The sequence below is a fragment of the Pseudorca crassidens genome, chromosome 2, assembly GCF_039906515.1.
Source record: "Pseudorca crassidens isolate mPseCra1 chromosome 2, mPseCra1.hap1, whole genome shotgun sequence".
Classification (NCBI taxonomy): Eukaryota; Metazoa; Chordata; class Mammalia; order Artiodactyla; family Delphinidae; genus Pseudorca; species Pseudorca crassidens.
The window spans coordinates 159,122,898-159,136,606 of record NC_090297.1 but is presented as its reverse complement, the minus strand read 5'-3'; the positions used below and the strand labels follow the sequence as shown (position 1 = coordinate 159,136,606).

At 37.0% G+C, this 13,709-nt stretch overlaps 2 protein-coding genes across 2 annotated transcripts in view; one reads left to right on the top strand and one right to left on the bottom strand.

Moving 5' to 3' along the window:
* ADSS2 (adenylosuccinate synthase 2) overlaps positions 1 to 10,148 on the top strand; it is a 40,233-nt gene extending 30,085 nt beyond the window's left edge. Inside the window, exons 9-13 of the mRNA XM_067729519.1 lie at positions 956 to 1,110; positions 2,249 to 2,373; positions 3,648 to 3,745; positions 7,443 to 7,592; positions 9,006 to 10,148. Of these exons, the coding sequence (XP_067585620.1) occupies positions 956 to 1,110; positions 2,249 to 2,373; positions 3,648 to 3,745; positions 7,443 to 7,592; positions 9,006 to 9,058 (581 nt within the window). The 3' untranslated portion in view covers positions 9,059 to 10,148. The remainder of the gene's footprint in view (positions 1 to 955; positions 1,111 to 2,248; positions 2,374 to 3,647; positions 3,746 to 7,442; positions 7,593 to 9,005) is intronic.
* A 3,000-nt stretch (positions 10,149 to 13,148) lies between these two features.
* Positions 13,149 to 13,709, bottom strand: part of SPMIP3 (sperm microtubule inner protein 3) — a 32,272-nt gene continuing 31,711 nt past the window's right edge. The window contains 2 exon segments of the mRNA XM_067715079.1: positions 13,149 to 13,182; positions 13,184 to 13,265. Of these exon segments, the coding sequence (XP_067571180.1) occupies positions 13,149 to 13,182; positions 13,184 to 13,265 (116 nt within the window).

Genomic DNA, 13,709 nt, shown 5'->3' with positions numbered 1-13,709 from the left:
CCTTTGAAAGGACCTTTAATTCAGCCTTTTTTAAAAAATCAAAAGCTAATATACCTTGTTATTAAACATGCACATTCTAAGATCTATGGAAGTCTGTTTAATTGACTCCCTGGACGTGAGATTCTGAGTGGATTTAGAGCATTTCCTCCATCTTCAAAAAGTTAATGCTATCGTCTTCAAACTGCTGCCTTTCTTGGCCTAATTTGTTGACCTTTTCATCTAAACATGATCTTTCAGGATAAATCTGATTGTTCTCAGCTCTTACTGGCATTTCATTGGCTTTTGACTCCAAGTAAGCCAATTAAAGTGTATTTCTGTGTAGTAGATATGTATTTTTGATATCATAATATGCCTATCCAATCTGGAAAGAAAGCAGTGTCTAATTAGCATAGTGAATAGTTTAAGTATGAAGAGGATCTTGGGGCCAGGGTTTGGGGAGGGGGGGAAGTACACCACTCTTTGCTTACTCTTGTCGTTTCTGGGATTATTCCCTGAAGACAGATAAAAAGGTCAGAAAATGCTGAATACCACAAAATTCTTAGTGTACTGTTGTCACTCCAGGTTGCTGGTGCACCTTAATATTTGTATCAGGGGAGTAAAATAAATTTGCTTTAAACTAACAGGAGAGTGTTAAAATATATATAAGTCTGCATAGTAAAATAACACCAGAGTTTTGGCATTAAATTATTTAGCAGTCTATTAGGTGAGTGCCTACCAGACAGAGCTGAGTAATTGCATGTACTCAAGGAGCCTCTCTAGTATAAGCACTACAGCTGTAGCTTAACCACCTACGTTTTTATCTCTCTACAGACAAAAGGAATCAGGAATAAAACATCGAGGCTTTGAAAGGGCGGTTACAGTTATATTCTCAAATACCTAGAATATACTCAAATGCAGAATTTTTAAAATAATGTCTATCACTTGTGTATATTTTACCATTTGTTTCTATTTTTAGGAACTTACCCTTTTGTAACCTCTTCGAACTGTACAGTTGGAGGTGTTTGTACTGGCTTGGGTATGCCCCCTCAAAATGTTGGAGAAGTGTATGGAGTTGTGAAAGCTTATACAACTAGAGTTGGTATTGGTGCCTTTCCTACAGAGCAAGACAATGTGAGCCTATTTCTCAGTAAATCTAATTTAGAAGTTTTAAAATAAAAAAATCATGCTTTTTTTTCCCTTAATGAATTATTGGCTTCGGTGCATTTCACTTAATTTGCAAGAGTAATCAGAGCAACATTAAAGAAAATTATATACACCTTTATTGTTAGTGGCAGCAGATTGACAACAAAAGGGGAGGGATTAGTGGGTGCTTAAAGGTAATTGTAATTGCAAGGCTAAGTGACAGGTGGGCTTATGAAGGGGATTAAGATGGTAGAGGAGAAAGAAGCTAAAAATAACAACTATCTTTCACCAAGAGCTTATTAGGAGTCAAGATTGAGGAGAATGATCTGCAGACATTGTCTAATCATAGCCGACACTTACTTGGTGGTGACTTCGGGCCAGGCACTGTTTAATTGCTGTAAACTTAGAAGCTCTTTGGGTCCTCACAGCAACTCTGGGAGCTGGGTGCTATTACCATCCCCATTCTACACATGGGGAAACTGAGGCATGGAGAGCTGAAGTAACTTGCCCAAGGCCACACAGATAGACAAGGCTGGAATTCAAACCTGACAGAGCAACCTATTAATTGTAATTATGTCAGAATACGTGAGGTAATGAAATGATGGCTTTAATCAGAAAGGTGTAAATTAAGGAACAGATAGATCATAGATGGGAAAATTAGGTTGTAGGGAGTGGCTATAGCTTAGAACTTTGAGCATTGTTTTCAACCTCAATTCTCTTCAAAAGGACATTGTGATAGCAACTACTAGGTGAGAGTTTGCCTTATGGTTTTCAGGAAAGTCATCAAACTAAAGTCCTTAGAACAAATGGACCTAACTTATCTATTTTAATAAATACTTACTAACAACTTAGTTTTTAATATGCAGCATTTAATGTAACATAACATAAAAAATGTTCTTGGTTTTAAAATAGTGGTAAAAAGTGAAGCCAAAAGTGGATCTATCTCAAATAATGCCTCCCTCACATAAAATCTATCATCTCTATGGAATTCTATCTTCAACTTACTTATTTTCTGAAAGATGCTTATCTCTAAGAAACTTTGACTTGTTATATGATCTTAAGTATAATTCTACTAGATTTAGAGCATTGCTATTCTAGTCCTAAGGTTTTATTTTCTGTTCCTTAGGAAATTGGAGAATTATTACAAACAAGGGGTAGAGAGTTTGGTGTAACTACTGGAAGGAAAAGACGGTGTGGCTGGTTGGACCTTGTTTTGCTCAAATATGCTCATATGATTAATGGATTTACTGCGTGAGTATTCTTAGAAACATTTATTTCATAAATGACGGTTCATGACCACAGGTTAAATTTTGTGGAGTGCACACTAGAGGTAGTGCACTAATAGAAAAATTTCACTCTTTAGACTCCAGATGAAATTGCAGTTCAGGGTAGAAGTGGACCAAGATATAGGGGAAGGGTACATAAGGAGAGGGACCCCAGGTTTTTTTCCTGGATATCCAAGGTTGGGAGAAAAGAATCGTGATACCCTTACATGCGTATAAGTATAGAGGGAAGTAAGACAGGCAGGTAGAAAGGTAGGTAGATAGATGGAGTAACATAGAGGGGAGGCAGTATAACAGTGGTTTAGTGGATGAGCTTGAGAGACGTCTGACTTCTGGATTCAACTCTCAGATCCATGCGTTATGCTGTGTGACTTTGGGCAAGTTGATCTTTCTGTGCCTTTTTCATCACCTTTAAAATCTAGATAATAGTACTATCTACTTCAAAAGGGTATTTTGAAAACTAGATGAGAGCATATAGCATGCTGCATGGCACACTAAAAATGCTCCGTATGTTGTTATTAACACGTACACATAAGTAAGTGTAAAAATGTATTCATGTTTGTATTAATTACACTTAATTTCTAGCAAATAACAGAATAAAGGATAAAAAAATAATCTGTGGGCAAGAATCTCAAACCTAGTGTTTTATCTAATTTCTATAGATTTTCCTGTAAAACTCTGTTTTTCAGTCAGTTTGTTGGGAGATTTTGATGTATCATGAAGAGGTCCTTGATGTGGTTTCCTCACTCTCCTTTGATAATTTCTGACCAGAAGGGTGGAATTGATGGTAAGGAGAGTGAAGAAATGAGGATTGATAGCATATGTGTAAATGTACATGTATCTTGTCATCCATGTGGAAGAGTCAGTTTTGCTGTGTCCCACAGCCATAAGATGCATCCTTTACTCCAGGCAGCCCTCTGTGGATATGTGTTGGTTGATCCTGAGAAACTAAGCAAGAGGATGTGGATCTATCAAAGAGTGAAAATCTACTATAATTATTAGAAAAGTAACCCACTAGTAGATCAGTTAAGTCATTGTTTTTATTATGAGGAAAAATTACATCAGTATATTGCCCTGTAGTGTTTTATGTGTGGCGTGCTTTAAAATATAATCCTAACCAGTTTTCAGAATTGCTTTGGAACTGTTAACTTTGTATGAATTTTCCTTTACTCCCTTATCAAGTTGGTTGTTAGGGCCTTTAAGAATTTGCTATTTTAACGTCACCTTTTCTTCCAAAATTAGGTTGGCACTTACCAAATTGGATATTTTGGACATGTTTACGGAAATCAAAGTTGGAGTTGCATACAAGTTAGATGGTGAAATTATACCTCATTTCCCAGGTACTCTTCTTTTTAGGCTGTGTATAAAGAGTATTATTAGGTGTATGTATTAGAGCAGTTCATAAAGCTCTTCTGTATAATTTATGATATATAGCTACAGACTTGATATGCCCTTTGTGAATAGTGCAAGTACATTCACTTACTAGCATTTGTCTCATAGCTGCTATGCATTTGGGTGCTGGGTCGCAGCAAGCATGTGCTCAAACTTAAAATAGGAAAGAAGAAACATGGTACCCCTGAGCCCAGTTATGCTGCTCCGGAATCTTATCGTCCCTATTTTGAAACTAACCTCTCTGTAGGCATTCCTCCCTTCCTTGAGAAATGTGAGACAGGAGAAAAGAGCCCTGCTTGTCAGGGTAAGCAGGCTCTTAATACATTAACCCACTATGTCCTTCAAGCCACAGGAATGATTTTTTTCTAACTTCTATTCTGTGTCTAAAGTGGACGGATGTAGGGAGATTTCCTGCTTGAGGCAATGTGTTTTTTCAGGTGTATCTTTAGTTGTATGATTTCTTCATTTACTCAGGAAGTTCCATAAATGTTTCCAGCTTCCAGAAATAGAAACTGTTAAATTGTTTAGTCATCCTATAAGACTAGAAATATGTCAAATGAAGGAATATTGACTAGCTTAATGGAACTTGGTAAGCTGGTAGGTTTTGTGACCAGTCCTTGGGAATTGAGGAGAGCTGCAAGTTCTTAGAAACATGTTTAAAGTCATTATTTGTTAGCTAACATCTGGACCATCTCCAGTTTGGTTTCTCTTGACTATTCTTTTCCTTGATTGTGGATCACTGTTTCTGTGTCTAATGACTTTGGGTTGAATATTGGACATTGTGGGTAATATATTGTAGACACTTGGATTCTGTTGTCTTACTCTGAAGAGTATTGGTTCTTGTTTCAGGGGACAGCTAAATTACTGGCTCATCATCCTGAACCTTGTATAGTTTGGTTTTATGCTTTGTTAGTATAGTTATGTGGAGAGCCCAAGGTGTTTCCCAAATCTCTAAACTAGTGTGATACAGTCTCCAAATTGTCTCCTCTGTGGATCTTGGCAGAGCTTGGTTTTAGGCTTTGTTGGGGTGTTGAGGGGGGAGTCTGTAGTAGATTTCAATCTAAAGTATGGTTTTTACTTTTAATGAACAGCCTTTCTGTTGTCTCAGCTGGATGCCAGGAGAGTTAACAAGGTATAAAGAGATCTCTCCAATCTGGCAGTGCTGGAGCTCCAGTGTACCCTGTTCCTTCCCTTTTACCAGCACTGCTTGACCTCTAGAATCTTTGTCCCACTCAACTGTGTGACAACTGCTATCTGGTAAGCCTCCCACGGTCCCATTCTTTGCATGTATGGTTGAACTTTAGCCACAGGACTTTCACACAGACTTCTGGGGGAGGTACCCTCTCTGTCTGTATAGCTCCCTCCTGTCTGACGCTTAACCTTGAGGATTCTAGCTACTTCAGCTTCCCTGAAATCTGATATCTGCCTTCTCAGGTCAGTGGGACCACCATTCTCTACTGACTCCAGGGTCCTGACTTTCATTGATCAGGAAATTGTCCCTAGGCAGAGAGTTGAGTAGTTTCGGGAATTGCTTACGAGTTTCCTTTCTCTCGGAAACCACAGTTTGTGCTGCTTATTGACCACTGCCTGGAAAGAGTTGTCGTATATTTTGTCCAGTTTTACGGTTATTTATGCTGGAAAAGTTAGTCTAGAATCATGTACTCCATCATGGCTGGAAGGAGAAGCCCCTCTGAGTCTTTTGATTCCTTCTTCTATCATCTATCACAAACAGTTCTGACTTAGTGTGGTTCATCACTTTCTCTAAGCGTCCAAGAACATTCCTAGCAGTATGTTTTCATCAGTTTGTATCGTGGATCATAGGAGAGAACTTCCATATCAATATAGTCTCTTACTGAACTTTTTATCCCACCACTCGCAGGACCCCTTGATCCAGTACCTTGAGGATCCAGTTCCATACATACTTCTTTGGCTCCTACTGGTAAATCTTGGCTCAGCCCTGCAGATCCTTCAGAATGTAGTCCGTCTCCTCCTTTAGCAGGCCCCGTGCATCCTTGGCCAACTTACGTTGTACCTCTACCCTAGATATTGTTTGCTGGTCAGGAGGGGAGATAGAGGTAGGCCCTGACAGGGCCACAAGCTGCCTTGCAAGGCAGAGGCTTCTGCCTCATCCTCACGCAAAGGGAAGCCTTCGTCTTCAACAGAAAGTAGTAGGCCATTCTGCAGGCCATCGGCGAATCTAGGGGTTCAACCGGATGTCTCATCCAAAGTCTCAGGGTCCCACTTTTTTCTCAAACAGGATCTGGCCTTGTCATAGCAGATTTGCTGGATTTGAGAATTCAGCCTTCTCTGGAGCTCTGCTGTCTGTATGACTAAGTCCTAAGCCTGATCCTCAGCTTTTCCTGCTCTCTGCTATAGGAGATGAGATTCTCTCTAGGTGTTTTCAGTAATCTTTCATTGTCTTTCTCCAGTTCGTGACTGGCATTCATCTAGAGCCCTTCAATTCCGTTGTTCCATTGTGCTCATTTCTCAGCGCTTCAGGTATTGCGAGTGCTTTACTTCCTACCGTGGCATCCCAGCTCACCTCCCATGAAAGTTTTAACAGTTGCCCTACTGTAACATGCCCGAGATTATCCATACTCTTCTGCCACTAGCGATCCTCCTTGCCAGCCATAGCCAATGATCCAGCTTCAAGGTCCCATTTTAGAGCCTTCTTCCTTATACCACTCCTGGCACCAACTGTCTTACTTTCGGTTCCCTGAGAAACAGACTCTCTGATATAGAGATGTACATGTAGGTAGTTTGTTTGCAGGTGCTCTGAGCAATCTGTAAGGGAGTGAGAGAAGAAGCGGGATTAGGCAGAGGGAGAAGTTGAACTGCAGAGAATTTCCATGAAAAGCCCTTAGCTGATCCCATAGGGGAGCTCTGGGGCTAGAAAATTTTTCAGAGTGGTCCCTAATTAAGGTAAGTAGTCAGGTCCTTTGTATCCCCACACTGACAAGTCATTGGATATGGGCTGCTCCAGGGAGACAGCTGGGGAGATTCTGAACTGTGAGTTCTCAGCAGGCAGTACTCCCATAGCTGGGGAATGAGTGTCTGAATCCTAAAGAGGGAAATCTGGACAGTGTACCATAGCATCCACCACACTGTCTCTCGTCAAAGCAACTGTTCTTGTTTTAGCACCCTGTCGGTTTCTATTAGGGAATACAGAGAAACTGGTTAGGTGAGATAATGAAGAAAATTTCCAGCAAAGCCTGTGTATACATTCACAAAAACAATAGATTTCCCAGGTGAGGGCAGATATGCAAACCTTTTCTGTGAGATTGCTGCCATTATACAGATCCACAATCCCTAATCCATAGTGTGGAAATCTAAAACGCTCTAAAAATTGAAAGTTGTGAATTTGGCACCAAAACTATTTGATGGCAAAACCTGACTTGAACTGATGTTATTAGAACTAATAATCTACCCACTTAGAGTGAATAATCCAGTTGCTGCAGACATATGTTTGATTATAAAATACTAGATGGTGCACTGTTTTACCTCTCTAAATTCTGAAAAATTCTAAATTCCAAAACGTATCTGGCTCTAAGTATAAGAGATTGTGAACCTATGATATATCAAAAAGTTGTTTGACAATAGGCAGTGTACACCATGGACAAATATACTTATTCCTTTAACTTTCAGCAAACCAAGAAGTCTTAAATAAAGTTGAAGTTCAATATAAGACTCTCCCAGGATGGAACACAGACATATCAAATGCAAGGGCTTTTAAAGAACTACCTATTAATGCACAAAATTATGTTCGATTTATTGAAGATGAGCTTCAAATTCCAGGTAAATATAAATATTTTATGAAGAACTATCTTTTTCTACTTTTGACTTAACTGTCTACTTTTGAAATAGGATAAAAAACAGATTATTACTTTATAGAGTGCTCATGATTTGCACAAATGCCCAGGAAAATATAAAATAATTTTATTCCCTAGAGTAAATATAATCATCTTTCTCTAATCCTTCATGTGCCTGAAGATAAGAGATTACCTCTCGCCCTTTTGACCCTGCTTTTAATTCTCTGTCAGTCTGTTTTTTACCCTCTGACACTGATTCTTATTCCTTTCTCCCTCTTAATAACAAATCCTTTTTGTCTTTACCACCACCAGAAATGGTTTTTGGTATTTTTCATTTCGGGTTAAGCCACCCTTGAGAGTTGGGGGATTTTCTTGACCAGATATTAGGAAATAATAGGTACATAAAATAGGAAATCCAATTTTAAAAAATATAAGAATAAAGAATAAAACTCTTTATTAAAAAACAAATGTAAGCTGGCCAAGGAGTTAGGCATAACCAAGTTATGGCTATGACTCATTATGTGAAATCTTTCTTTTAAAACATTGCTTTTTTCCTTTTTCCTTTTTTTTTGCACTGTTAGAGATTTCAGAGACAAAAAGTGAAGTGAGTGGGAAGTATCCTCTGTATAAAAATCTGTTATGCACTTAATCTGATTTTGTATTGTTCGTTATATTTGTGGTTCATCTCCAAACATGAATCTTGTTTTTCCTTATTACTAGCTGTGTTTCCCAGCTTGAGATCAAATCTTGTAAGCATGTTTGCTCACTGCACTTAGTCAACATCTTTTGAAATATAAACAACAATGAATTTAACAATGACATCTGTAAAATGCCATAAAGGTTTACCCATGTGGTGCAGACAATTAGAGATTCCCCTAGACTGGTACAGTAGCCAAGTTCTCAGGCTGTGCAAGTGAAAACAGTATTCTTTTCCAGATATTTCTACTTTTTGTGAGATATGAAAGTTAGAGTGGTACTTCAGTGGCCTCTTAGTATCATCCATTTTTCAAAGATGCTTATCTTTTCTAGTTAATTAGGAACTTGATGAAAGGTTCTTTAATCAAGTTAGGTCTCTGATTAAAGAACCTTTAGGTTCTTTAGGTCTCTGCTGGTTTGGGCCAGTATTTTACTATACTAATCATTAGAAATTGAATAGTTGTAAATATTGTGCAATGAAAACAGGAAATGGTAAGGCAGACTACCCTGTGCTGAATGTTGACTGCACATTCTGTTTAGAAATTGGCATAATCTGCTAATAGAGAAAAAAAGATAGCAAAAGACACAGTGGGGAAAAATAAATGGTGACGTTGAGAAAAGTGTGGGATCTTTTAATCTCAAAGACTGAACATTGTAAATGAATTAATACTATTCTTATACCATTTTTTTTTTCCTCTCCCAGTTAAATGGATTGGTGTAGGTAAATCCAGAGAGTCTATGATTCAACTCTTTTAAGGATTTCCAGTGATGCAAGAAACACTCCTTGAGAGGGGGGGAAAGGACTTTGTTAAATATTTCATTTATGATCTACAAATTTCAAGAATAAAGACACTGAAGTGAGTTTTAAGCCCTACAGTTGTTTCCAGTCTTGTAAGATGGATGGCTGGTGTGGAGATGCACTTCGGCATTTTCTAGCGTCAGCTTCCTCAGCTGGCATAATTGCCGAATCATTTGTTGCTTCTGCTGCTCATGTTGCCACATTTTCTTTTAATGTTTAGTAATACTATGATCAATGTTGTTTGAAATCTAACAGAATTACTTTCAGTGTAGTTTTTCTTCATTATTGTTATTGTGTGTTCATAGGTTTTACCTCTATTGAATGGTAAGAACAATTAATGCAGTTTTGCACAAATATTTTTACATTCTGATCATTCAGTTCTGTCATTGTAATCTTCGTTGTTCAAAAAAAATAAGAGAGGAGTCCTGTAAACGTTTGTAATGCTATCAATTCTGTTTAAATTGTGAACTGTTTATTTTCTGCTGAGACCATGGCAAATTTGAGCTTTGGTGGTGGGAGGGGGTTATATTCATGGGTCCTTTAATTTGTACAGAACACAAAACTTATTTCTCTCTGTAAATTATTTAACGCATTGAACATTTAGTTAAATGTTCAAAGAGAAAAAGTGTTCCCTAAAACAGCAGTTGTAATGTTAAAAAAAAAATTAGTCATTAAAAGATCTGTTGTGATATTTGGTGGATATTCTTCTTTAATTTCAGAGAATTCTGAAATGTATAGCTTTCTTTTTTTATCTTACCATTATTTATAAGTCAAGTGGATTGTATTTCAGCATCGTGCCTGCCAATATGCCTACAGAGTCATCTGTAAGTGTCCAAATGAACCCAAATTGTTGGTCATAATGTTGATCATGCCTTTATTTCTTCTTGAAAAAAAAAAAAAGAGGTGTTATTTTGACTATCTGGCTTAACATATTGTGTTGTAGATTATCCTTCAATGAACTATTTTAAATGTTTAAATTAGGTGCCACTTAAATTTATTTTATTATACCATCAATAGCTGATTAAAAAGAACCAACTATTTCTAGTATGTTTTGTGTATTGTATTTTTGTTCTGATGAGAGAAGTAGTAGTAATACGACTAGTATATGTAAGAAAGAGTTTTATCTTTATAGTCTGTGGGGGTAAGGTGAGGAGAGATCAAAAACAGAATCTTTGAAAGGATCTAAATGTCTTTTATCTTCACTAGATATATTTTTATTAATAATTAGTTTTTAAAGTCCATTATCTTGGCTATAAGCATTGCATTATTGACACACATTTTTAGTAATGGTCCAGAAGCAAACGTAAAGAACCCTCTCTTCAAGTCAGGAGTGGTCTTGTTTTTGTACCAAAACAGTGGAACCTTCCTATTGATGTTGATACACATTTACATATTTTTGACCATTTTGAGTGATTCTCCTGTTTCTCTTTAAAAGTGAGCTGTTTGCTGATTAAACTGGTTGAGAGGATCTGTTCTTCAGATACAGTTCAGTCTTTGAAATCATAGACAACTGTATTAAAATAATCTTTGTTGAGCAAGTATATATGCCAGGTATTAGGTATGTGGGTGACAAGTACACAGTCTTTCTAAAGTTTATTGTAGTTAGGACAGCATGCTGAACACACATATGCCAGGATGGAAAAGAACCAGAGTGCTGTGAAGGAGAACCTAACCTAAATTTGGAAAAGGTCAGAGAAGGCCTTCAGTAGAAATAGCATTGAAACAGTCCAAAAGGATAAGTGGCCGAAGTACAAAGTAGTCCATATGCAAAGACCCAGAGGCTGGAAATAATTTGGAAAGTTTGAGCAACTGAACAAAATAAGTGAGGGGCTGGTGAGGCTGCTGAGGCTAATGAGGTTGGCAAGAAAAACTGGGAGGACGGTGATGCCAAACAACCAAACCATGTTTTGTATGAAAGAAGAGGACTCTAGGCCAAAATGTGTACATATGCTTCAGGAGGCATAAGGAGAGCACGGAACAACCACTGAAAACAAAACCCTGAATCGTGAAACTTCGTAGAAGGGAGATGAATGACAGAACAAGATATTTCAGTGGGGAGAGGACCTATTTAGTATATATGTTTTATATGTTAATTGATTAATATAGTTGAATGAAGATGTCAGTCCTTCACAAATGAGTATATGAATTTAATGCCATTCCAGTCAGAATTGCCATGTTGTTCTTTGTAACCGGACAAAATTATACTGAAGCTTAGGTGAAAAAATGAATGTGCAAGCATTCCTAAGATATTTTTGAGAAAGGAATGTGTTGAGAGAGGAGGTTTTTACTCACCGGATATTAAAACAGTATGAAGCTACTATAATCAGAGTATGTGATATTGTCATGGGAAAGAACAGATACGTAAGGGAGGTGGACTAGGCATTCCAGAAATAGATGCAACTTATATGGGGACTTAATATAGGCATTTCGTTTCACTGGGAAAAGAATACATTAAAAAGAGTGAGAGCAAAACAATCTCAACATAAAATAGAAATTTGTAATAGAATAAAAATCTAAATTATAAAAGTTTTAAGTAATAAAAGTAATATAGGAAAATATATAATCTTAGAGCCTTCTAAAGAAAAACAAGAAACTTGTTTTTGTTTGAAACAGATCTGACCAAATTAAAAGTTTTAAAAATACTATGAACGAAATTTAAATAAACCAAAAAACTGAAAAAACAAAAGTAAAACTTGGGAAAAAATATTTCAACACATATCCCTAAAACACAAAGAGCTGCCTCAAATAAGGACATGACAACTAATAGAAAGATAAGCAAAGCTTTCATTTGGGAGGCTTCTGGTCTTAAGCTCTGTGAAAATGTGTCTTTGATAATTCCCTCTACTCTTAATTTTTTGTTGTTGTTGTTCTGTCTCTAGAATGCTTACTAGTTAGATGATGGACCTGATTTATTACTCTATGTCTTTTTTTTTAAGTCATTTTATTTGCTTTTCGATTCTCTATAGAATATTTCAGAATTTTTTCTAAATCCTGTCAAATTTTTAATTTTTAGCAATCATTCTTAATTTCCAAGAGATTTGGAAAGATTGCTTTTTCATGTTTATGAATTTAATTATTTTGACCCATCTCGTTGTCAAATGATAAAGCAATTTTTTTTAGCTTGTTTTAGGTTCTTTTCTGTTCCCTGAATTCCCTTTTCCTCTGGGATAATTTCTTCTGTTTGTTTTGTTTATTTTGATCTTTGTCTTTCATGTTGTAGTATTTTTTCAACTCTCTGGTGATCCTTGGTTGGCTGTTCACAACTAAGACTAAGACAGTGGAGATATATGTATATATACATGTGTGTATATATATATATATATATATATATATATATGTAACTCTGTGTTCTTGGGGGGAGTTTATTAACTGGTAGACTTCACTTTGGGGTGTTGAGTAAAGAACCAACTACTATGCTGGGGGGTCCCTAGGGAACAGAATGTAGGATTCTTTCCTTTGGGATCAGTTCATTTCTTAGAGAAGAACCTCTAGCATTTTGCCCAGGGAGTTGATGCCTAATTGTCAGGCATTCTTCTTGTCAGGATAGGGATCTTAACTCCTGTATCTAGACTTTCAACTAATCTTTCTTTCTACCAGCCCCACATCTCACTACAGCCCTGTGTCATATCTGGGGTTCTGCATCCAAATCACCTTCCAGGTCTGTGATGCCAGTAATCTTCCTCCTTAGCTACATCCTCAGATGCTGCTGCTGCTTTTTTTTTCCAACAGTGATGCAGTTATTGGGCGGAGGCAATTATATTCTTACCTAGTCCCACATAAAACCACTGGACTAAATGTGAGATGGTTTGCCAACACCAGCAACAAGTCTGGTAGTGGGGCATTAAGAACAGGTGACAAGTCTTCTTAAGGCTGATCTTGATTCCCTGCCCTAGGCTGACCAACTTAATGTGAAAAGAATTTGCAACATGTAAATATTTTAGGATTGTAGCCATCTGGATATACACTTAAAAGTAGTTCTGTTACCATTATTTCAGTCTAAAAGAGCCACTTAAGAATGCCAAATGTTATTTTGTTCAAATGCCGTGGTTACTTTAGTTTAAAAGCCTTTCTTTCAAAGCCACCTCTCTTCACAACAGTAATGCCCTGGCAGTGAATTAAGTGGTCTAGGATTCGATGAAACTGTGGCTAATTTCTGGTCCCCATCTGGAATGTAAAACAAATTAATGATTTATTTTAAGACTACTTGATTTTAACACACTGTCCTTTCAACAATTGTGTGCAATAACAAAATAATTTACAGGATTTAAGACAAAGGAATATATTTAAAAGATGTGGAAAAAAAGGATTTAGAAGGTTATTTCTGTGGTTCAATCTCTGATTAAGAAGCATATTATTGGATTATTCCAAAGTGTAAATAAAACGAAATAAATCATATAAATTTGCATGCTTACATTCTAATTCTAGACAACCCCCCCAACCCTTTAAGCCCTACATTATAAACAGGCCACTTTGTATCATCTTTGTATCAAACTGCAGTTGTTACGTCCCTAAATTCATACCCAATGGAGTTCCCTCATGTCTTATAACCCCTTGTCTATAGTCACCAACAGTTCTGCTTTTTGGAGGTTTCTTAATGTTATGTACAGG